The sequence below is a fragment of the Stylophora pistillata genome, unplaced genomic scaffold (assembly GCF_964205215.1).
Source record: "Stylophora pistillata unplaced genomic scaffold, jaStyPist1.2 SCAFFOLD_51, whole genome shotgun sequence".
Classification (NCBI taxonomy): Eukaryota; Metazoa; Cnidaria; class Anthozoa; order Scleractinia; family Pocilloporidae; genus Stylophora; species Stylophora pistillata.
In genome coordinates, this window is record NW_028290757.1 from 21411 (window position 1) to 45412 (window position 24002).

The following is a 24002-nucleotide window of genomic DNA, read 5'->3' on the forward strand; positions in this document are numbered from 1 at the left end:
CTTTTTAGCTCATCCTCAAAGTTTATCATTCTCTCATAATTAAACAGCGCATTTCACAAACACGAGAGTGTGACAGGCGCGCGCTGCACTTTCTATACTATTGAGGGAACAGTTTTTCGAAGCCTCAGCTCTCTCGCGGCGCCTGCATTAAGCTCTCAAAAATTCAACTTTTTAGCTCATCCTCAAAGTTTATCATTCTCTCATAATTAAACAGCGCATTTCACAAACACGAGACTGTGACAGGCGCGCGCTGCACTGTCTATACTATTGAGGGAACAGTTTTTGGAAGCCCCAGCTCTCTCGCGGCGCCTGCATTAAGCTCTCAAAAATTCAACTTTTTAGCTCATCCTCAAAGTTTATCATTCTCTCATAATTAAACAGCGCATTTCACAAACACGAGAGTGTGACAGGCGCGCGCTGCACTTTCTATACTATTGAGGGAACAGTTTTTCGAAGCCTCAGCTCTCTCGCGGCGCCTGCATTAAGCTCTCAAAAATTCAACTTTTTAGCTCATCCTCAAAGTTTATCATTCTCTCATAATTAAACAGCGCATTTCACAAACACGAGACTGTGACAGGCGCGCGCTGCACTGTCTATACTATTGAGGGAACAGTTTTTGGAAGCCCCAGCTCTCTCGCGGCGCCTGCATTAAGCTCTCAAAAATTCAACTTTTTGTCCAATCGTCAAACCCCAGGGGACGACACAGCCCCACTTTAAAAAGTCCATGATCTCACCTAATCGGCCTCTATTCCTTCCAAACGCTGCCGACTGAACACCGCAAAAGACAACTCAAGGGTTAAAACAATCTCTTCTCCCATCCTAAGAGAGAAAAACCAGCGGGAAAAAAAGATGGCCTCTCTCGTAGACCTGTGCTATGCTTCCGACGACGACGAATCACAGATCCTAGACTTTCACGATCAAACCACGCAACATCCTCCGACTTCGACTTCGACTTCGAATTTATCGCCTGTAAGCCACGAGGCACAGGCAACGCAGCAAAAATCACCACAACCAGATTGCCTTGGCCAATTGGACAGCCCGCACCATTTGACTCCTACACCTACCCGGAAAAAACTCACCTACGCCCTAAGTCCGCGAGATATCCCACCCGATGTGGACGTCTTTCTGGATGCTGTTTCCAATTACTTCACTAGAGCGGTGAACCTTGAACGACAAAGTGCAGCCGTCGCGCAGTCCACTTTCCTCAAAGCGCGTGAGCGCATGATGTGTAAGTCACTACATGAACACTTATTATTCGCAGTCAATTACCTTGCTAGCTTATTCGCATTCAAATATCTCGCTCGCTCGCAAGCAAGTAAGCAACACACACGTGCGTCACACCTGACCTGATTTTCTGTTTTTCTGTTTCATCTCAAGGCTACCTTGGATTTTTGAAGAGATATCTCGGAATGGACCTAGCACCAGATGTTTTTCTCCGCCTAAGTCTCATGGAACAATATTTCAACTTTCTCAGGGTGAGTGCAGATTTGAATTTTGGCAATTGTTTCTTGTCGCCTTTAGGAAATAACTTTGCCGACAAAAACTGCAAAACTGTCTCAAGCCATCTGATAGGACGGCAACAAAGGTAAAAGAAAAGGAAAAATCAGAGATTGTGCCATATTTTCAGGCTTAAATTGTGCAGCAAGATACAACCGTTGTGCCCCATAAATCATTCGAGTTTTTCAGGCTTCATTGCTTTTGTTTGACCAGCTTTCAAAAGACGTTCTTGTCTTGCAAGTTTGCAGCTTGTTCAACGTCAGCAATATTTTTAACTCGGCCAATGCCCTACTGGTCTCCCCGCAGCCGTCACGTTTCGCGCGGCGAGGCACGTGCTTGCTTGAGACAAAAAGGACACCTTGACAAATATGACATGACGCCCTTAGACCGCTGACCATAATGCTTGTCTCTTGAATCAAAATGGCTGCCGGAACTACTTCGCCGGTCAGCTCAGCTCTGCCAATTTCTCTCACTTGTTTTTTGGTTGTACGTGACCTGGATTTACTCAAATGTTGTTGCTAGGACGAGAGGCAATGCAGTTCGGCGACAATTTCAAACCACGTGAGCTCACTGCTTTATGCGGTGAAGTTTCTGCATAAGGAACACGGTCCTGGTTTCAAGGATGTACAAATGATTCGTCAGTTGAGAGCACAGGCAACGATATTTCAAAAGCAAGGCGACAGAGAACGGCCTTCGTCGCGAGAAGAGTTCGAAGCCCTAAATCGCTGGCTACCCTGGTGAGTTCTCTTTTGTTCTTTTGAGCCAGTACCTGTAAACTGGCAAATTAATAATTTTAGCAATGATACTGGTATACTGTAGGGACCAATGGATTTGTTATTGTCCATTTGAGATATGTATCAATCAACTTGAACTGAAGTAACAGGGGAATCAGGAAAATTGCCCTTCAGAAAAGCAGTTGGAGAGCAGTTCCCACATGGAATGTCTTTGTCAGTGTTTTCTAGCTACATTCCCACAGAGAAAGTATTAAAGATGTTAGCATTAGCACAGGGATTGTCAACAGTTTTACCACTTTCAAGAATACTGGGAAATGTAATCAGCTTTTACTTTACCAATGTTGATGATTGATATCTAATTCCAGACCATGTTTTTCTCATATTCATCTTATTACACAAAAAGTCATTTTTAAAATCATCGGATTTGCTAGCTATAATTTTTTTCTTTGACAACACTATTCCTGAAGTTCTTACGAAGATACATCAGATTAGGATTTGAATGTGGACACCTATGGATCTGGGAATAGAGCTTATCTCTGTATTGTATTTTGGCAAGAATGCATTTAGTGATACCGGGCTTGGTAGACCACTTGATTTTGCGTTTGGAGAGCTTTCGACACGGTGCATGATAATTTACAAGTTGAGATATCTGATCATAGCAAAATATTGAATCTAGTGTTGGCATCTATAACGATCACTTGAGATGTTATTCCAGATCTAGACGTGAAAATTAAGTCATTGATAAATTTCTCTTCACCGAGTTTGGAAAAGTCATTTTTATAATAGTTTAAAACTTTATATAGTCTACATGTGAGCAGGCTAACAATTGTGCATGACATTGCAATATTTTTTGTTAGAATTTTAGAATTACATCTTCAGAAACTATTTCCTATGATAACCAAATTATCATACACACAGGATTTGCATCATAAATTTCCTTTAGAATGATCACACCTAACTTCCAAAATTCTAGAGAATTTCCTGCTATTGCTCGATTCCTTATAAAAGAAGTACAGTTAGTTAGTTTAACTCAGTAGTTCAGAGTGTCCAGACCAGCACTTACTAGCTCAGAACCTCTTGGTCACAGAAAAAGTAACTCCAGTACATGTAACCTCAAGGTAGTGACCTATTCTACTGAGGATTTGGTATGTCACATTTGACCTATTATTGCATGTCTTACAGTTTGAGTTCAAGAATAATATGCTTCATGTGTACTTATCTCAATCCAATTGTTTAGTCTTTGCTTGAGTCCTTATATTAGTTGATTCATGTTCAAAATGTGTCAAGATTGCATTCAGCTTTCAGAACCTTGCATTTATCTGTATACTTGACTTAAAGTTCATTGGTGAAATCAGATATCTCACTACAGTCTTCATTCTTTAGTCCATCAGTAATGACAGATGTTGTCCTGTCACTGAATGAGATTCTACCAGTCTTCCTAGTTTTAAGTCCAAGGAAAATATGAAATTGTGATTGAAATAATTCAGTCTGAGATTGTGTACGATCAGGAATTGAGGAAGATGATTAGAGACTAGATTACCACTGATGGCATTCATAGCATGACTATTTGCAAATATATTATCAATGAAGGTTGCTGATCTTTAAGTAATACGTGTTGATTGTGAGATGCAAGGTACAAGAGAAAAGGAGTTTAGCATTAGCAAGAAATCATTGGACTCAGGATGACTTTCACAATTGAATAAGTTTATATGAAAATCACCCATAATGAAGAGGGACTTATTTACCCTAGTTAGCCGAGATAAAGTTGACTCGAGATGTTCTCTGAACCTTAGGGGTAGAGGAATGGTGTCTATAGGTACAAGGACGAAAAACATTTTTGACTTTTCTATCAATTATGTGGACTTTCTTTGTCGATTCTAAGTCAGCCTCGTCGTTCAATCTTTTAGGGACGAGGTTGTGGCTGCCGTCTCACTCCAACGCGAACGCTTTCAATTGAGCTGGGAGGTCAACATGAAAGCCAGGGAAAGCTGCAACTTGGTCCTTTTAAGCCTGTATGTTTTCATTCCACCATCCCGGGGTCTTGAGATGCGAACTCTTCGAATTGTCACAGAGCCAGACAGCTTGGAGGCACGACAGCGGAAGGAACAAAATCTGCTGGTGATGAGGGAAGATTCCATTGTGCTCCACTTTAATGATTACAAAACCAAAAGCTCCTGTGGACGGGATGAGCTAACTCTGCAGGTGAGATAAGGACTCAGTTTTTAAGAAAGCCCGAAACGCTCTTGTGGCGCTGATGAAAAGAACATTTGTACCAGTTGCAAAGTCTTTGCAAACAATGTGCTTTCCAAACATATAGTTTTTATGCCAGCTCAAGGGAAAAAAGAAATGGACAGCATGTGTTGTTAACATTTGCCAAGTTGCAGCCGGCAAGGGAATTGGGTAGCTAGTTATTTATTTATTTTCTTACGATTATGAAGGATCATTGTAGATTTTGCCGATTTCACATGAACAAAGACACCATACTCATTACTGTGCGAAGAATTTTCCCATCGCTTTCTAAAAAAGGGGAAGTCAACTGAAAAAGGATCTGTCCTTCTTTTTTTAGCCTGGCCACGAGCTGTACAAAGTTCTTGCAAATTACATCAAGGAGTTTCGTCCACGCCTTACAAAGGAGGAAAGTGGGAACTTTTTGCTTTTGGTAAGTAGATTCAACTTATCCCCCGAAACTGGACAATATTCATGAGAACCCTTCAACTCATCACCTTCAACTGGAAAATAGCATGCCACCCTAGCCCTAAACTCCTAAAAGCCGGTTAAATCTTTCAAATTGCTCACTCTTCAAAGAGGGAATCTTTCAGAAACCCGGTTAAATCTTTCAAATTGCTCACTCGTCAAAGAGGGAATCTTTCAGAATCTTTCAAATTGCTAACCCTTCAAAGGGTGAATTTTTCAAATGTCTCACGCTTCTAAGGGTGAATCTTTCAAATTGCTTACCCTTGTAAGGGTGAATCTTTCAAATGTCTTACCCTTCAAATGGGTGAATATTTCAAATGTCTCACCCTTCAAAGGGTGAGTCTATCAAATGTCTCCCCCTTCTAAGGGTGAATCTTTCAAATGTCTTACCCTTTCAAAGGGTGAATCTCTCAAATGTCTTACCCTTGAAACCTAACCCTAAACCCTAGCACTACATTTTCTTGATTCACCTGCAGAGACCTAGGTTAGCACCCTCATAGGGGTCAATGGGATTTCTTAACCACCCTCATAGGGGTCCATGGGATTTCTTAAGCACCCTCGTAGGGGTCCTTGGGATTTCTTAACCACCCTCATAGGGGTGCCTGGGATTGGAAATTAATTCTACTCAGTGTGTCAACCTGATGGTGGTATGGACAGCATGAGGGGGTCTCAGAAAAGCAAAAGCTTGACCACTACATACAGTACTGTTTTTTTGTTTTTTTTTTTTACAAGTTCAATGTCATTTTCAGTCTTGAGGAAAAGATCGAGTGATTTGCCCACTGGGGAGGTGTGGTTTGAAAATTGCAAACATTTGTCTTAAAAAATGGTAGAACTGGTTATTATTATTATTGTTATTATTATTATTATTATTATTACTATTACTATAATTATTATTGTGAATTAAAACTGGTTATAGTTCATTTCTGTTCATTGTCCATTCATGAATGTTTTCTTTTTACTTGCACCTTGTAGAACAGGAAGGGTGAAAGCTTTTCAGGACCCGCATTCTCTGCGCACATGAAAAGTTTGTTTCGCAGCCTCACTGGAAAATCGGTGACAATCAACATGCTTCGATCTGCATTCATTACCTGGTCATATGGTAGAGAGTAAGTGGCCATTTTTTTTTTTTACTACTATACAATTCAGCAAATAAGTCATGCCTTTATTTAATGATCGCAACAGCAGATAGCCTCAACTTTTGGCCCTCAGAACATAAACATACAATTTCATTTAACAATTCTTTAAGAACTCATTATTTATTATCTAGAGGGCCGCAAGTTTATTAGCCTCGGCTATTTCGTGTTAACCCTCGTTAGATAAAGTCTTGACCTTACCTTACCTAAGAAAGAATTAAAATTTCAGTCAAAGCCATGGATAACCCAAGGATTTCAAAATATCCATTCCAGTAAAAAAAGTCAATTTTATAAAAGATATTTCAAGACCAAATCTTGTTCAATACCTCCTTTGAGACCGGTTGTAATGCCGGCCAATTTAAAATTAGCAAATGTGATTCCAGTCTATAAAAAGGGATCCCACACTTGTCTATCCAATTATCAACCAATCTGCTTGATGTCTGTTTTTAATAAATTCCTTGAAAAACTTGCATGCAATAGATTAGTTGATTTCCTTGAAAAGGAAAAAAAAGTGTTCTTTGAAAATGAACTTGGTTTTAGGGCTTAGCAGTCCACTCATCACACTACACTTGGTGTTGTTGATAGATTTCAAAGGGCAATTGATGGGCAATTGACAGGCATTTTTCTTGCGGTATATTCTTAGATGTCAGTAAGGCGTTTGATACCATCAGTCATGAGATATTGTTAAGAAAATTGGAGTTTTTATCTCGATGGCTTCTTTAATTCAGTACTTAGTATCCACAACTACAATACACGAAGTGCAGCAAATCAATCTTATTACCTGCCTCGAGCTAGCACAAACTATGGTATTTTTCATATTCGCTTTAAAGGACCAAAGGTCTGGAACTCTCTTGGCCAAGATATAAAGTCAACCCCTTTCAGTAAATTTAAAAAAAAAAAGAAATTAAAAATGAATTACTGTGCCAATATTAATGTCACCCTGGTCTTCTGCTTTGACCAGAGTAATCAGTTTCTTCATAGCTATTACTGTGATTTATTTGTTGCTCTAGGCTCTTTTATAATTTATACATATATATATATATATATATATATATATGTATTTAGTGTGACTTGATTTTCGTAGAACAGTGCTCGATACATAGAAGTAGAGCGAAGTATATATTGTGGGAGGCCCTCAATATATATATATATATATATATATATATATATATATATATATGTATTTAGTGTGACTTGATTTTCGTAGAACAGTGCTCAATACATAGAAGTAGAGCGAAGTAGATATTGTGGGAGGCCCTCAATATATATATATATATATTTGTTTATTTATTTATTTTTTATTTATTTTTTTATTTTTTTTTCATGACTTGCAAATTTCCTTTAGTCTTAATTATTTCTAGTTTAACTCTGTGCGTGTCCCGACCTTAATATTGTAATTTAATTTATAATTTTCTCTTGTACTAAGGCCATTCATTCCACAGGCAACCAAAACAAAACAAACACTTAAGATGAAAACTCAACTTAAACATGCAACTTACACTTGGACCAGTACCCACTAAATTCAGTGTTGTCAATGTAGCCATCTCTAAAACCAGATTTCCATTTCACAGGGACTGCACAGATGCCCTGAAGGCGTCATTGGCGGCCGCGCTCAGACATTCACGGCAACAGGCTCAGCGGACATACGACCGCCGCACCGCCAATGACCGAAAGAGGCTTGCTGTCGACCTGGCCAGAGACTACGCCGAGGACCGTCTGGACGAGGGATCCGACGGTGGCCAAGCACAACCGCAGAGTTCCGATGACTGCCCTTTCAAACCCGGTGACTTTGTGGCAGTGGTGGAAGAGGATAGCCGGCTTAACTGCCCAAAGGTTTTGATAGGACAGATCCATTCCCTTGGTCAAGAAGGTGAGGTTTCTCTTCTCTGGTACAAGAATGTTTCAAAGAACTTTTACAGACTGCAACACGGCAGTGGACAGTGGAGGGAGAGTGTTGACAGCCTAGTGCCTGTTACTGTGAAAGCGCCAAAGAATCGACCGGGGTTGTATCAACTGTGCACTTCCCCCCGTCAAATACACAAGGTCGTCTTTGCAGATTAGGATATCTTCAGTCCACTGAAGAACTACAACTCTTTTTCGTGTCATTGCTACAAACATTGATTTTGTTACTTGATCATCCATCTCATGCCATTTTAAAGTGTTGCCGTTTTGTTGACGTGATGGTTATGATGTGTGTTATGGGTCACAATTTGAATTTTTTTCAAGTTGGGTTGATTCTCGATTTTCCTCTCGAATAATTAGGGCTAGGAGACAAATGAAATTGAGAATCAACCCAGGTCTGGACAAAAAAAAAAAAATTCACTCCGATGCAATGTTGACCTGCAACATGCACGCTGTTCTCACAGGCCATTTGATTGGATTTTAAGAAGGGCATTTTGTATCGCCAAAAAATATCTTTGGAAGTTGAAAAAAAAAAGAAGAAAAAAAATTGAGTCTGAATTGAAAATTGAATTTTGACCTGCAACATACACACGTGTATGCAATTTGAATTGAGTGGGACCCCAGTATTTCATACTTGGCTCCAAGGCTGCAGAGACATTTATTCAGTCTTGTGCTTGTCTCGTAGACGGTTCACTTTTAAAAATCGCTTTCTATGAACAGTTTCCCTTGGAAAAACCAAAGTGGTGGCGTCGGCAGCGTTTGCGAAGGAATATAGCATTTGTCACGTGTGAGTTGTTGAAGTGATTGTGTTGTGTCTTGTGAGGAAATAAATCGATGTGTTTACATATTCTCAGCTGGTATTGGTTTGCTTGATTTTAAAGAAATGCCAAAATGCTGACAGCTTTCAAAACAATAGCTTCTTTGTCCCATGTGAGGGGGTCTGAGAAGTGCTGGATTTATCAAGTCCCACTGAGAAAGATCTTGGATTCCCTTACATGGAGCACCATAGCTATTTGACTGGAGGTGCAGGGGACCGATGGTCACTGTGAAGTTGGCTGGTCTATCCATATATGATTGTGATAGGGAGAGGGGGATAGGTATTCTTTTGCTTGCTTTCGTGCTCTTCTGTTTCGGGGTTTCTTCAACCCTTTCGAGTCACAAAAGTGATCAATAATCCCTACATGAGATGCAAAAAGTTATGAGATTTCATGAAATGATCACCTCAGGAAAAGCGCAGGACCTGCATATTCCAAATTGCATGTGCATATGCTCGAATGCACATTACAGGCTAGCTAACCCTCCAGCCTTGGGAAGTTTCATGCCAGATTTGGGCAGGACTGAGTTAATTCTAGGGCGATTCCCCTAGACGTGAAGATGCTAACCCTAACCCCTAGTCCTAGATTGCAACCCTAACCCCTAGCCCTAGATTGCAACCCTAACCCTAGATTGCAACCCTAACTAACTGCTGTACCTTAAGGGGTTTCTTAACCTATTGAGTTTTATACATATGAAAGTGTTCCTCTGGCAGAGATCTTCCCAACCAGGACTACTTTAGTGTGGTTTGGTGAGATGAAGCTTGACAAACTTAAGGAAAACCACTTTGGTGGACCTCCCCTCGTTTTCGACCTCTTCCGCTGAGCATGCCCATGAAGGAGTTAAAGAGTTTTATACATATCAAAGTGTTCCTCTTGCAGAGACCTTTCTAAGCATGTCTACATTAATGTGCTTTGGGAAAATGGGGCATGAGAAACTTAAAAAAAGAGCAGTTTGGTGGACTTAGACCTCTAGCAGTTTTCTCAATTGATATTGCACTTGTGGGGGTGATCAAAATCAGTTCTCTCCCCTATGAATGGATCATCAGAAGAACAAGTTATGAGATTTCAACCACTCTCTTAAACCAACTCTCTCTTCCATGAAGATGTCATCATTTACAAAGGACAGCATCCATTCAAATGGTTCAGGCAGAAAACCCTACCCCGATTAAAACCAGCCAAGAAAGAAGAGACTGAATAAAATAACTGCCTTCCTCGTTTCCTTCAAAGATCTGTACAAAGTACTTGTACATAAACAATAGGACATGAGTTCCCTTAAATAGATGCAAAGGCTTCAATTCCCTCTGACCTGACTGAGATGATAAATTGCACTTTTCAGGCCTGGGGTTGGTTTTGTGCTGTTTTATCTGGGTTTTACAACCCTTTTGAAGTCACAAAAGTGATCACAGTCAGTCTTCCCCCCACAATATCACTAGATGAGAAGAGAAAGTTATGAGATTTCCTAAAGTGATCAGCTCAGGAAAAGTGTTTGGGTATTGTATCAAATTCTGTGAAGAAGGTAATGGAAAGATCACTAGGGAGAATTTGTAAGTGGGTATGGGGGGGGGGGGGGGGGGCTCAAAGGGTTGTCGTTTGGAATCTTTGCCTTCTTTCAAAAGAAATCACAACCGCTCTCTCTTAGAACCAACTCTCTTACATGAAGATGTCATCATTTACAAAGAACAGCATGTATTAAAATGGTCGTTCTGATCTGACCTGACCTGACTCATATAATAAGCTGGACTTTTCATGCTAGCCCAGTACTTCAATTACCCACGACTGGTATGTGCCAAGACATTGAGAAAAGCCTTAGGTAGTAGTAGATTGTGAGAAATTTCATTTGATCAGCTTGGCGATTTTGCTCATTGACCGAAAAAGGAAGCATTGTTTTGTAGAGAAACTGAACGAAACGAAAAGAAAAAAAGGCTCATCTCAAGGACTCTTTGCTTGAAGAAAGAAGTGAATTGTCAGCTTCATTTCGGATCTGTACACTCTTTAGATGCTTGAAGGAAGTCACTTGTCGTCTCAATTTGATTTGTACACTCTTTACAGGAATTTCTTTTGTCGGTAAAATATTCTTGCTTTCTCTTCGCGGAAAAGTGCTTATTTTTGCAGGTATTTTGGTTAGATTTTGACGTATGATCTCGAAGGGTAATGGGAAACTGCTTTGGCCATCTGCCGTCCAATCGAAGCTTTCGTTCATCATCTCGGCCTAGGGGCTGCGTAGGAGGGCTCTGTAAACAAAGGGAGACTCTTTTGGGCTGGATCGATCAAAAGAAATTGTCGGTTTAATACCATATTGTTCAATTATTATTTAGTTCGACCGTCCAAGTCATTCGAGCACCGAGAATGCACAGGCAGCCGCCGGAGCACTGGAACTTGCCCCGTCGAGGCAAGTTCCAGTGTTCGCTCGGCCAAAACACCAAAATAGCTACGTGGGGAAAATCCTCGAATGACGTCAAGAGGCTTTTTTGGGACGTCTATTTGGAGAAAATTGACGTCAATAGGTAAACAAAGTAAGGCAAGATCTATTTTGGGAAATTTGACGTAAGGTGCCCCCGTTATATATAAGTGTCCCCTGGCAAAATAAAAATAAATACATATTAAAGAAACGTACTTGAAGCCGCAGCGAGAACCTCTAAAAATGAGCCGGAAAGCAGCGATCTCCGATTATTTTTCATCCAAGAGTTCGAGTCAAGCAGAGGAACGAGATTCGCAGGAATTATTTCGGTAGGGGAAGCATTATTTAGTATTGTTTTCAATAGTAGAAATCGCTGTAGCATCTTGTAACACTTCCAAGAGGAATTGTTTGTTTGTTTCCACTCGGAACTCGCTGTGGCTATATACATATGCCCGGCAGCCGGGAATGGTCTTAAATAGACTAAATGCCCGGCAGTCAGAAAATCTCACCGAATTTTCACTGAAAGCTTCGATCTTTCAAGCCTCTTGAGAGTATTAAATGTTTCTTTAGCAAGGTCAAGCGACTCTAAATATTATTTTGGTTTTCTAGCTAGTTCACCATCGAAAGATGCGATCGTGGCCATACTATAAAATGGCTATCTGGTGACACACTTCGAAAAACTCGTCTCAAACCTAACAGCCAAATGAATAAAGGCCGATAGTTTCTAAAGAAAATGTTTGGGGCTGCGTCGGTGGGGGTAAGGAAATAATTTGAACATATCAACAAAGTTGAAATGGTAAATTGGCCACCGTTACGATTATAAAAGCTGACCTTTCGAGCGTTAGCCCTTCGTTCGTCGGAGCGAATCTAACAGCCAAATATTTACTTGGCGAATTCCGACTGAAAGCCTCAAGCGATCACTATAATTATTTTGCTTTTACATTGGGCGAAAAAACTGTTGGTTTTTCTTTTGTTTTGTTTCCGTTTTGTTTTGTCTTGTTTTTGTTTTATAACTATTATTATTCCGATAAAATGCTTAAAAATCGAAAAATACATTGAAATGTCTGATAAAAATTTAAGAAAAGCGAGTGCATACACACCTCGGTTCATAATAATGATAGCTATGATAATAATGCTGAACACTTCTTGGCTCAGTATTCCTGGCTTTAGCTATGATTCCCAGAAATAGCTTTCTCATTGCCTTGCTGTTATTCCTTATCATTATGCCTTACTATGATTCCTTATTATTTCCCTTACTATCATATAGCAATAGTTTCCATCAAATCTTCTGCAATACAAAATATTAACAGCGAATAAAACGATGAAAAAGAACTCACTTTCGGCTCACATCTGCACCTTTTTTTTTTTTTTTCTTTCAAAGCGTCTGGAAAACTATAGATAACGGAGTCAAATCTGAACAGATTCAAAGTCTAATAATCTGATAAGTAAAAGCATATCTAAAACTATACAGAAAAGAGAAAGGTGAATGGCAAATCTAGAGTCCTATTATTGTTATTATTATTATTATTATTATTATTATTATTATTATTATTATGATTATTATTATTATGATTCTCATTATTCTCGTAGATCCTCGCAAGAGAGTGACGACGGTAGTGGCAGAGACGACAAGAGTCCACCAAGAAGGTAAATGATATCAACTAAATGATGATGACACGTGGAACCAGGGTAAAGCCGTGAAATCTGTTCTCTGTTTTCATGACAGAGTTCAGAGAGAATTCCACTATTACGCTGAAACTTTTGAGAAAGATAGCTTACTTGACTTTTGTAAGGCATTCGACGTGAACTCGGATATTCTGGTCAAACCGCCGATTATGCCTTCTTAACCTATGGTTTCACTTCTTGGGGCAGCAGGCGTAGCTAGTTCATTTCACCGTGATTTCAAATGCATTTGGAACGAGCCTAGACAACTTAACACGATCGCGTATCTTGTTCTGTGTAGGAAAAACCAGAGAAGTCGAAAAACCAGTGGCGCTGGAGCAAGGTAGGATCCTCATGTTTTCTGTTTGTTTTTAGTAACCCAGGATCTGCGATATATCTTTGGTGTACAATTTTGTCGCGCGCACTCGGTACGTTCTGGAAATGGCCACAATCTGTATCTATTCCCATTGTTACTTGTGTAAAACAAAAAACAACAAACAAAAAGTGTGTCTGTCTTGGATTTTCAGACAGTTGCTTGACACAGAGGCTGCAGCAGAAGGTGGTAGGAGGTGGGTCAAATCGCTCCTCTACTTGGCCCATTTTTTTCCCTTTTCTCTTTTGGTAGCCGTAGGGTAATGGTCTAATAGGAGGTTTTTGCGCCGACAGAGCTGACGACCACGATGATGAGGAAGACGTGCAGACGCCCGGGGACAGGACATTTTTAGTGCCAGAAGAGGAACTTGTAGAGGAGAGCAGTCAGTCCTTTTACCGAAAACAGGAGGCACTTTCCGTCCAAAGGGACGCGGAGACTGTACAGCCATACTTTCCCTTGGCATTCGCAGAATCCCCGGACAGGCCTCTAGCCTTCAACTTTGATTTGTTCTTGCTGGACAGTCTGACGCTGCCAAGACACATAGTGCCTCGCGACTCTGATGAGGAGAGGGTCTCCAACGCACTTACCTTCGAAGACGCAGCCAGCGCAATAAGTTACTGCACACGCAGCCTAGAGATTGGGTGGAAAGACACGCTTCCTTTGCCCTCTCCGTCTGATCCAACCCAGAAGTCTCCCCGTCGCAAACATCTACTCAGAGACCTGAACAAGTGGGAACTTTTCCGACGTGACGGGGCAAAGTTGACCGAAGCCCTAACTAGCAGACAAGCGCCTTTAGACAGCAATTTAAACCTGGTTCGCTTGGACAGGTAGGTCGCTGGTTTTTTTTTCATTTTCATATGATTGGATTTGATTTCCGCGTTAGGCTTAAACTCTTACCCCTTGGCTAATGGTCGGAGTATTTAGATCTCCTATTTTTTTCTCTTCTTTAAATGACTTCGTGGACAGATAGATCTAGCCCGCCGGACCTTTGGATCATTTTTTATCACCTGTTACCGGCCAGTCAGACTCGCCTAGGAAGGATGCTCAGCTTTTCCCCTGAATTAAACCAAATATGAGCAAAGCATCTACTTGCAGAGACTTTGACTCGATTAGAATGATTCCTTTTGTGGAACAATATTCCAGTTAACAACAAACATATGAAACATATTCCAGTTGATGCTAGGCAGTCAGAGCCCCTTGGCTCTTTTAGGGGCGAGCTTCAGGATTTTGACTTTAAAAGACTCTTACATGTCTTTGATGGCGAACATTATCGCACTTTTAAAATAATCTGTCCTAAATGTCGTCGGAGCTACAAACCCACTCGGTTTGTAGCTCTTAGATTCTAGTTTTTGCCTCCTTTTTGCGTGAGCGTATTAGATCTAGGGAATGGAGGGGCAATAGGATGCTTAGTTTTTTGTTTCAGTTTTTTTTTTTTTTTTTTTTTTCGGTTTCTCTTTCAGTTTTGTGTCTCTGTTTTTCGTGTACTTTGTAGAAATACTTAAGTAAATGAATCAATCCATTTCTTTCCTCAATTCTTCTTTGGTAATCCTTCGTCTCCATGTAGGTTTGGAAATATCATGGTCTGGAATGCACCTCCCTGGTCCCTGGCCAGCCCAGAATACACGCACGGCTTTCCCAGGAAGCTCGTTACGCAAGACCACGGGGGTTTTCTACCGGGCAACATAACAGTGTCGGCGAAAGCCAGTAATTTGACGTTGAGGCGACTGGCTGTGTGCGACGTGGCCTGCTTGGTAAGTCGGGCAACCACCGCGGGCTCAGGTCTCAGCAGGGCGCGACTCCTAAACCTCAGGTACGCGGCCATCAGATATCAGAGCGGAACATTCTGTCCGCAGTACCTTGCGTCCGCCATGGTGGAGTACGGCGTGAGCTTCGGCACCTTTGAAGCCCTATCGCCGGAGACCTTAGAAACGCTTCACTCCAACCTGAACCCAGCTTGGAGAGAGGGCGACGAGTCGTCAGCCGCGGAGGGATCCAGCCCTAGCAACGAGGAAGACGACGACGCCGACGAACCCCTGATAGAGTGTCCGCAAAGCGTCATGCGGGAAATCGGCAAGTCGTCCAGCGACGGCACTGCGCAACGCCAGTCCTCCCGAGAGACGGACAGACTGCTCTGCGATCTGCTCGCGCGGCTAGCTAGCCAACCTGGGCAGCAGAGTGACTCCTCGTCCGAAGGGGACGGCGGTGGGGCCGAAAGGGCAGCAGAAGCCACCACCTCCACGGCTGTCGCCGGCCTTGCCAGAAGAAAGAAGAGAAGGGCTTCCTCTGTAGGCGCTGCTAGAACCAAGGCGACGCGCACGGAAGAAAGGGCGCTGCCTGAGGGCGGACAACCAGGTAATGATAAGGCTGAAAAGCAACCGCGTTAACCAACTGCTGCCTTTTGTTTGATTGTCTGTTTTGTTCGGTTTTTTTTTGGTTTTTTTTCTGTTCACATTATTTATTTATTAATTTATTTATCTATTTATCTATTTATCTATTTATTTATTTGATTTTATTTTATTATTATTATTTATTTATTTATTTTTTTTCACTTTTTAAATGACAGCTGGAGCAGGAGCGACGACCACAGGCCAAGGCGAAGGGCAGACAGCGCAAGCAGAGGCAGAGGATCGCTGGGGCCTGAGGCACTCGTCGGTGCCGGGTCTCCGAATGGAGGATTTCCCCGACGAGGAAACGTGGCAGGCCGTGTCAAACTTCTTCAGAGACCACCAGCCACTTCGCCAAGAGGTAAACTTACATTCGTGATCACCGATCAGATCATCACTGTTAAACCCTGTTGGATCATTTGTGTGGTGCCTCCTGGCGCACTGGTGATGTATATCGTCAATCTTGTTTCCCCTTCTTGTTGTCTGTCCCAACAGGAACTACAAACTGCCATGGCCAGCACAGCGGCAAATGCAGGAGGACGCGCTTGGAAAGAAGATCCGGAGGCAGTGCAAGAGGCCACCAGCCAGCGAGTCGCAGACGCGCACCGTCAAATGGTGGCCGAGAAGATGGCAAGCCTCTTTGTCATTTGCGCCGCTGCCTGTGACTGCCCAGAGGAGAGCTGTGCCCTGAAGGCCGGTCGATTTTGGCCGCAGATGGAGCCAGCAGACCCCTGTCGGCGACAACCACCATGTCCCGTCTGCAGGGTGTTTGCTCGCCACCTGGATCTCTGCCATCTCCTCGCTAGGAGCTCCACTAGCAAGGGCGCCCTCTTCAGCCGACTGCTGGCCAGTGCGGTGGCCGTCCACCAACTCTACGAGCTGGCAGTCCCCAAGTCATTGCCCCCCGGCCAGAAAACTACGAGGAAGCAGTCTGTAAAGGCCTTGCTGTGCTCCCTTTTAGAAGTGGAAAGAAATAGGTTGCAGTGCATCCGACGCATCGGGGAGCTAGCCCTGCTGGTGCCCCAGCTGCTCTGCGTTCAATTGTCCAGTGGTCGAGCGGCCTTCTGGGAACAGCTGCGGAGGGTAGCAAACACGGTCATCGCCCAACGCGGTCGACAGGCCAAACTGCTGGCTCTGGAAGCCATCCGTAAGAGGTTGCCCGACGATTCTTCCTGGAAGGACTTTCTGACCCCCTCTCTCCAAACCTGAAAAGTGTCCTATTCTAAATGGCAGTGACTGCGCCTGCGAATGACTTGGACTTTGCACGCGTTCAGATTTTTCAATTGTGTTAGGGTTAGTTTGTTTTTCTTCCTTCCTTCCTTCCTTCCTTCCTCGTTCTCGCTGTCATGTTCTGTTCGTCACTCACCGGCGCGACCGATCGCCGGTCTAGGACTCTTTAGCATATAGAGGTTCGGTACTATGTTAGCTATGTTAACCATCTTGTCAAAAATGTAGGTAGTTTCGCCCTTAAGAATCTCAGGAGAAACAATCACTTCACAAGCTTTACTTTTTACCAGTTCATCAGGTTCGACGGCTAGGAATAGATCAACTGATTACAAGTACTTTTAAGTTTGAGAGGAAATTGAATGTTTTATTGTAGTGTAGCTTCTTATTTAGTTTGAAATGTGTCTCAGTATAATCATAAGTTGGCTAGATACTATTTTGTTAAGTACACGAGCCCACAAGCTTTTTACCTTGAATTGTTATCGTGTATAAATAAAGATTCTACTACTACTACTACTAGTTTTATTTCAGGAGGACGCTTGTAAACTGAAGCCACTCCATTAAATCTTGTTTTACAACGAAAACAACCACTGTGTGTGTGTGTGTGTATCTTAAATTGTTGCTCTAAGGGTTGGGTTTTTGATATCTTACAGGTGTTTTCTTCTCTTCTATTTTTTTTTTTTTTTTTTTTTTCGCAAATAGATTTGGACATATTATTTTTGGAAAATTGCAGAGCGCAATTGCATTCAAATCTATGAAAAAGAGTCATACTGAAATCAGAAAATCCAAACTCAAACATTAAATCTAAATATCTCCTTACTCAAATGATTCCAAGTCGTATGTTATTAAATCATCCATATCAATCATCAACATTTTGTTACAGGTTTCAGTTCTTCATCAGTTTGGTTACAATAGTAACACCATTAGAATGGAGAGATCCATTTCATGTCAGAGTGGCAATACCAAAGGAAGGAAAGATGGGAAGAAATCTTGGGAACAGCTTACCGATGCCAAGTGGCCATGCCCAAAAAAAGTCAAACTGTAAAAATGCTGTGTAGTAGCACGACTCTTTACAGGAATTTCTAAATATCCTGGCTATGCTACCGTATTTAAGCGAAAGAGAATGTCAGATTGCTCGTTAGAAATTTCATGGCAATTCTAGGTTTGTCAGGGTCCACGAAAAAGTCAAGTTTGTGTGACTAAAACTAGAGAGCTCGTTTGGGAGGTTGGAATTTTTTTGCCCTATGTACTTCTATAAATATTATCCATACCTCCCCCCCACAGAAGGGACTTTTCTTAAGACCCCCTCCCAACACTCTGGAAATTGCAATGAAGGTTCATACATTTCCTTGAGGCTTTTGGCCTTTGAGATTCCCCCCATTCCCAAGAATTTTCAACCCTCTCTTTAAGCGGAGTATGGACATTTTCTGGAACTACACAATGCCAATTGGGTTGTAGCCTTGCTTCTGCAGTCCTACAACAAATGTAAGAGGACAGAAAGCATAGGAAGTGTGTTTTTTTTTTTTTTTTTAATGTGAAATTGAGAAGAACATTGGCACGCCATCCACTTTTTCACAATCAAACAGTGATTAACACAATGGTTAACACACGCTTTTAGAATGAAATCATTCATAAGTAGTTTTCCATAATCCTCCAAATTCCATTCAAACAAGCTATGATCGTATTGACACCAAGTTCCACATTCACATGGGAAAGTTTTCATTTGGCATTGTCACATTGTTTGGAACTAAACATTAGAAACTAGCTTCTTTTCATAATGTTGTAAACAACTTTGCTATTTGTTGTTCACAAAAGTAAGTGAAATAGAAATGGAGAACTTTCACTTTGCTTCCCTTGTTCATTTCATTAGCAACTCTGACTAATTTCCTTGCAAAGACACTTCCCCTCTGTCGTGTGCTTCATTTCGATCTTGTTTTTCTCACTCACATCCTTTGGGAAGGAGAATTGTGAGCATATCCGTACACACACAAAGTAATCGTGCCATGCAATACATCCTTGATCAGTTATGATCAATCCATCACTATCACTAGTAGCTTTGAGAGTTATTGTAACAGTTTCAATTCCTAGTGAAACCACTCTTGGAGCTGGCTCTGTAATTGACCATAGCCCACCACGGTTCTATTACTTGAAATCAGATTTTGCATGCTTTGCAGATCATTTCATGTCGCTGGACCTACAACAAACAAAGAAAAATTACGATTCGTGCAACATATTGCTACAACCAGCTAAAAAATTCCATGTGAGCTGTTTCCAGCAAGTACTTCTCATATTAAACCAGACATTCAGTGTAGCTTCTACAGAAAAACCCTGATCAGTCATTGCAGCTAGGACATGTATATCTAAGTCCAATTTTTGGGGCTGTAACATTTTTAAAAGGCTGACTCGACTCAGTAACTTGCCATGCCCCGAATATATCTCCGAGCGAACGTTTTGGGTCGGTAGAAAGAAATTAGACACCTCAATTAACACAATCGCAACTTACATGCTGCTTAACTGCTGCTACAAACTGCTGATTGACTCTTTCATCGCCTTCTAAAATGTCTAAAATAACTTCCAAATCGTCTCCCCATAGCAAGCGCCATCTTGTTTTGAATGTGACTTGTACCTTCAACCTCAGAGGGCTCCCATTCTTCTTACCGTTTGAACTTCTCCGGCTTTCATAACCACTTCCCGTTCCCTCTATTAACTCTGATCAAACTTTATGATTCTCTCATAGTTAAACACCGCCTTTCACAAACTCCAGATTCTCCCAGCCGCACGCCATACATTATTCATTCTAGTCTATCGAGGGAACAGTTTTTCTAAGGCCCAGCCCTCTCGCGGCGGCCGCATCAAGCCCTCACAAATTCAACTTTTTAGCTCATCCTCAAAGTTTATCATTCTCTCATAATTAAACAGCGCATTTCACAAACACGAGAGTGTGACAGGCGCGCGCTGCACTTTCTATACTATTGAGGGAACAGTTTTTCTAAGGCCCAGCTCTCTCGCGGCGGCTGCATTAAGCTCTCAAAAATTCAACTTTTTAGCTCATCCTCAAAGTTTATCATTCTCTCATAATTAAACAGCGCATTTCACAAACACGAGAGTGTGACAGGCGCGCGCTGCACTTTCTATACTATTGAGGGAACAGTTTTTCGAAGGCCCAGCTCTCTCGCGGCGCCTGCATTAAGCTCTCAAAAATTCAACTTTTTAGCTCATCCTCAAAGTTTATCATTCTCTCATAATTAAACAGCGCATTTCACAAACACGAGAGTGTGACAGGCGCGCGCTGCACTTTCTATACTATTGAGGGAACAGTTTTTCGAAGGCCCAGCTCTCTCGCGGCGGCTGCATTAAGCTCTCAAAAATTCAACTTTTTAGCTCATCCTCAAAGTTTATCATTCTCTCATAATTAAACAGCGCATTTCACAAACACGAGAGTGTTTACTGTTTACTGGCTATGCTACCGTATTTAAGCGAAAGAGAATGTCAGATTGCTCGTTAGAAATTTCATGGCAATTCTAGGTTTGTCAGGGTCCACGAAAAAGTCAAGTTTGTGTGACTAAAACTAGAGACCTCGTTTGGGAGGTTGGAATTTTTTTGCCCTATGTACTTCTATAAATATTATCCATACCTCCCCCCCACAGAAGGGACTTTTCTTAAGACCCCCTCCCAACACTCTGGAAATTGCAATGAAGGTTCATACATTTCCTTGAGGCTTTTGGCCTTTGAGATTCCCCCCATTCCCAAGAATTTTCAACCCTCTCTTTAAGCGGAGTATGGACATTTTCTGGAACTACACAATGCCAATTAGGTTGTAGCCTTGCTTCTGCAGTCCTACAACAAATGTAAGAGGACAGAAAGCATAGGAAGTGTTTTTTTGTTTTTTTTAATGTGAAATTGAGAAGAACATTTTGGCACGCCATCCACAAATGCCAGTATGAAATGACAGACCACTTTTTCACAATCAAACAGTGATTAACACAATGGTTAACACACGTTTTTAGAATGAAATCATTCATAAGTAGTTTTCCATAATCCTCCAAATTCCATTCAAACAAGCTATGATCGTATTGACACCAAGTTCCACATTCACATGGGAAAGTTTTCATTTGGCATTGTCACATTGTTTGGAACTAAACATTAGAAACTAGCTTCTTTTCATAATGTTGTAAACAACTTTGCTATTTGTTGTTCACAAAAGTAAGTGAAATATAAATGGAGAACTTTAACTTTGCTTCCCTTGTTCATTTGATTAGCAACTCTGACTAATTTCCTTGCAAAGACACTTCCCCTCTGTTGTGTGCTTCACTTCGATCTTGTTTTTCTCACTCACATCCTTTGGGAAGGAGAATTGTGAGCATATCCGTACACACACAAAGTAGTCATGCCATGCAATACATCCTTGATCAGTTATGATCAATCCATCACTATCACTAGTAGCTTTGAGAGTTATCGTAACAGTTTCGATTCCTAGTGAAACCACTCTTGGAGCTGGCTCTGTAATTGACCATAGCCCACCACGGTTCTATTACTTGAAATCAGATTTTGCATGCTTTGTTTGAATCATTGATACAGTCGAGTTTGCCAGCCTTTAGTATTGCCATAGCTTGCTGGCTCTCCACGGTACCGGTTCTTGCATATTTCTCACACACACAAATTGTGCAGCACATGACCAGCCCTTTTGCCCCTCAGATGGTACTGTACTGGTGGGATCATTGTCACCAGAGTGAGTTCTTGCTTCTCTTACAGTAGTATGCAATGAGGCAGTCGGCAACTTTAGTCCACCATCATAATGGGGCAGCATTCCTTGACAGTCCAGTGAAGAACTGCCTAGACTTCACCGGGACTGTTGCATGATATTTCTGAAAAACTTCACCAGGTCTCAATTCTTTAAAAAACCCATCATACATTGATTTGATACCAGTGAATTCCAAACCTCTTTCCTCTGGCTGTTGAAAAGAATACTTGCTTAGTTCATCCCTCAAGCTTTTTGTAACAATTCAGTTTCATTGAATTTCCTGATTGCGGAAGCCACAACTTCAGCAAGTATGCTGACGCTCAAAGGCTGAATGGATCCTTGGTGAAGACTGCTGTGTCGTTCACACAGTCTTTGCAGATCATTTCATGTTGCTGGACCTACAACCAACAAAGAAAAATTACGATTCGTGCAACATATTGCTATAGTGAACGTTTGAAGTATCTTGGCTGGCCAACACTCGACTCGCGTCGTGAATTTCTTAGTTTAGTGCAATTATTCAAATTCATTAATGGTTTTTCAAGAGTAGACTTATATGTAATTACTTAACTTTCTCCAATAGTCGGACGAGATCTACCAACAATGTCAAAATCTGGACGCCTTATGCTCGAACAAATATCCTCAAGAACTCTTTTTGGTATAAATATATAAAAATCTGGAATGACTTGCCAAGTGACATAGTAGTTAGCTCTAGCTCTGCTAGTAAGTTTAAAAAAAAAACTGAAAGAACACATTTTTAAATAATATCAATAATATTGCACCAATATCCATTTATCAATTAACTTGTTTTTTCAATAATTTTTACCTTTACATTTTAGTTTTATTTTTATTGCATATTGCTTTTATTCTGGGGGCTGCCGTCAATGAGAATTGAGTTCCTCTCTGGCTTGACCCTTTTTGCCTTTTTGCATCTCGATGTTATTTCTATTGTTATCTGTCTGTATTATTATTATTATTATTATTATTATTATTATCTTATTATTTAGGCAAATGAAGTTATTATAAATAAATAAATAAATAAATAAATAAATAAATAAAATTCCATGTGAGCTGTTTCCAGCAAGTACTTCTCATATGAAACCAGACATTCAGTGTAGCTTCTACAGAAAAACCCTGATCAGTCATTGCAGCTAGGACATGTATATCTAAGTCCAATTTTTGGGGCTGTAACATTTTTAAAAGGCTGACTCGACTCAGTAACTTGCCATGCCCCGAATATACCACCGAGCGAACGTTTTGGGTCGGTAGAAAGAAATTACACACCTAAATTAGCACAATCGCAACTTACATGCTGCTTAACTGCTGCTACAAACTGCTGATTGACTCTTTCATCACCTTCTAAAATGTCTAAAATAACTTCCAAATCGTCTCCCCATAGCAAGCGCCATCTTGTTTTGAATGTGACTTCTACCTTCAACCTCAGAGGGCTCCCATTGTTCTTATCCTTTGAACTTCTCCGGCTTTCATAACCACTTCCCGTTCCCTCTATTAATTCTGATCAAACTTTATGATTCTCTCATAACTAAACACCGCCTTTCACAAACTCCAGATTCTCCCAGCCGCACGCCATACATTATTCATTCTAGTCTATCGAGGGAAGTTTTTCTAAGCCCCAGCCCTCTCGCGGCGGCCGCATCAAGGCCTCAAAAATTCAACTTTTTAGCTCATCCTCAAAGTTTATCATTCTCTCATAATTAAACAGCGCATTTCACAAACACGAGAGTGTGACAGGCGCGCGCTACACTTTCTATACTATTGAGGGAACAGTTTTTCGAAGCCTCAGCTCTCTCGCGGCGCCTGCATTAAGCTCTCAAAAATTCAACTTTTTAGCTCATCCTCAAAGTTTATCATTCTCTCATAATTAAACAGCGCATTTCACAAACACGAGAGTGTGACAGGCGCGCGCTGCACTTTCTATACTATTGAGGGAACAGTTTTTCGAAGCCTCAGCTCTCTCGCGGCGCCTGCATTAAGCTCTCAAAAATTCAACTTTTTAGCTCATCCTCAAAGTTTATCATTCTCTCATAATTAAACAGCGCATTTCACAAACACGAGAGTGTGACAGGCGCGCGCTGCACTTTCTATACTATTGAGGGAACAGTTTTTCGAAGCCTCAGCTCTCTCGCGGCGCCTGCATTAAGCTCTCAAAAATTCAACTTTTTAGCTCATCCTCAAAGTTTATCATTCTCTCATAATTAAACAGCGCATTTCACAAACACGAGACTGTGACAGGCGCGCGCTGCACTGTCTATACTATTGAGGGAACAGTTTTTGGAAGCCCCAGCTCTCTCGCGGCGCCTGCATTAAGCTCTCAAAAATTCAACTTTTTGTCCAATCGTCAAACCCCAGGGGACGACACAGCCCCACTTTAAAAAGTCCATGATCTCACCTAATCGGCCTCTATTCCTTCCAAACGCTGCCGACTGA

General features: G+C 41.4%; 2 protein-coding genes and 1 long non-coding RNA gene across 4 annotated transcripts; 2 read left to right on the forward strand and 1 right to left on the reverse strand.

The window, feature by feature from the left end:
* The first annotated feature begins 1365 nt into the window (after positions 1-1365).
* On the forward strand, positions 1366-8813 carry LOC148715992 (uncharacterized). Of its 2 annotated transcripts, none has more exons than XM_088746176.1 (6): positions 1366-1475; positions 2020-2234; positions 4139-4433; positions 4798-4890; positions 5898-6031; positions 7630-8813. In XM_088746176.1, exons 1-6 carry the CDS (start codon positions 1410-1412, stop codon positions 8117-8119), a joined length of 1293 nt encoding a protein of 430 aa, XP_088602302.1. In that variant the 5' UTR covers positions 1366-1409; the 3' UTR covers positions 8120-8813. The 2 variants fall into 2 exon arrangements, with proteins under 2 accessions (XP_088602302.1, XP_088602303.1); XM_088746177.1 differs by lacking the exon at positions 1366-1475 and adding an exon at positions 1903-1941.
* Positions 8814-12869: 4056 nt separating this feature from the next.
* LOC148715993 (uncharacterized) lies at positions 12870-17520 on the forward strand. Its single transcript, XM_088746172.1, has 5 exons — positions 12870-13404; positions 13502-14035; positions 14773-15560; positions 15772-15953; positions 16088-17520. Exons 1-5 carry the CDS (start codon positions 13277-13279, stop codon positions 16799-16801), a joined length of 2346 nt encoding a protein of 781 aa, XP_088602298.1. The 5' UTR covers positions 12870-13276; the 3' UTR covers positions 16802-17520.
* Positions 17521-20757: 3237 nt separating this feature from the next.
* Positions 20758-23230, reverse strand: LOC148715994 (uncharacterized). The gene is made up of 2 exons (XR_015995721.1): positions 22864-23230; positions 20758-21955 (listed from the first exon to the last, which is right to left on the reverse strand). It is a non-coding gene; the product is annotated as an uncharacterized LOC148715994 (long non-coding RNA).
* Between the last annotated feature and the right edge of the window lie 772 nt (positions 23231-24002).

Coding starts and splice junctions, on each gene's coding strand:
- LOC148715992 (XM_088746176.1), top strand. CDS start 1,410: ATGGACCTAGCACCAGATGTTTTTCTCCGCCTAAGTCTCATGGAACAA. Junction 1,476..2,019: donor AATATTTCAACTTTCTCAGG/GTGAGTGCAGAT, acceptor TGTTGTTGCTAG/GACGAGAGGCAATGCAGTTC. Junction 6,032..7,629: donor ACCTGGTCATATGGTAGAGA/GTAAGTGGCCAT, acceptor TCCATTTCACAG/GGACTGCACAGATGCCCTGA.
- LOC148715993 (XM_088746172.1), top strand. CDS start 13,277: ATGGCCACAATCTGTATCTATTCCCATTGTTACTTGTGTAAAACAAAA. Junction 13,405..13,501: donor GCAGCAGAAGGTGGTAGGAG/GTGGGTCAAATC, acceptor TTGCGCCGACAG/AGCTGACGACCACGATGATG. Junction 15,561..15,771: donor GCCTGAGGGCGGACAACCAG/GTAATGATAAGG, acceptor TTTAAATGACAG/CTGGAGCAGGAGCGACGACC.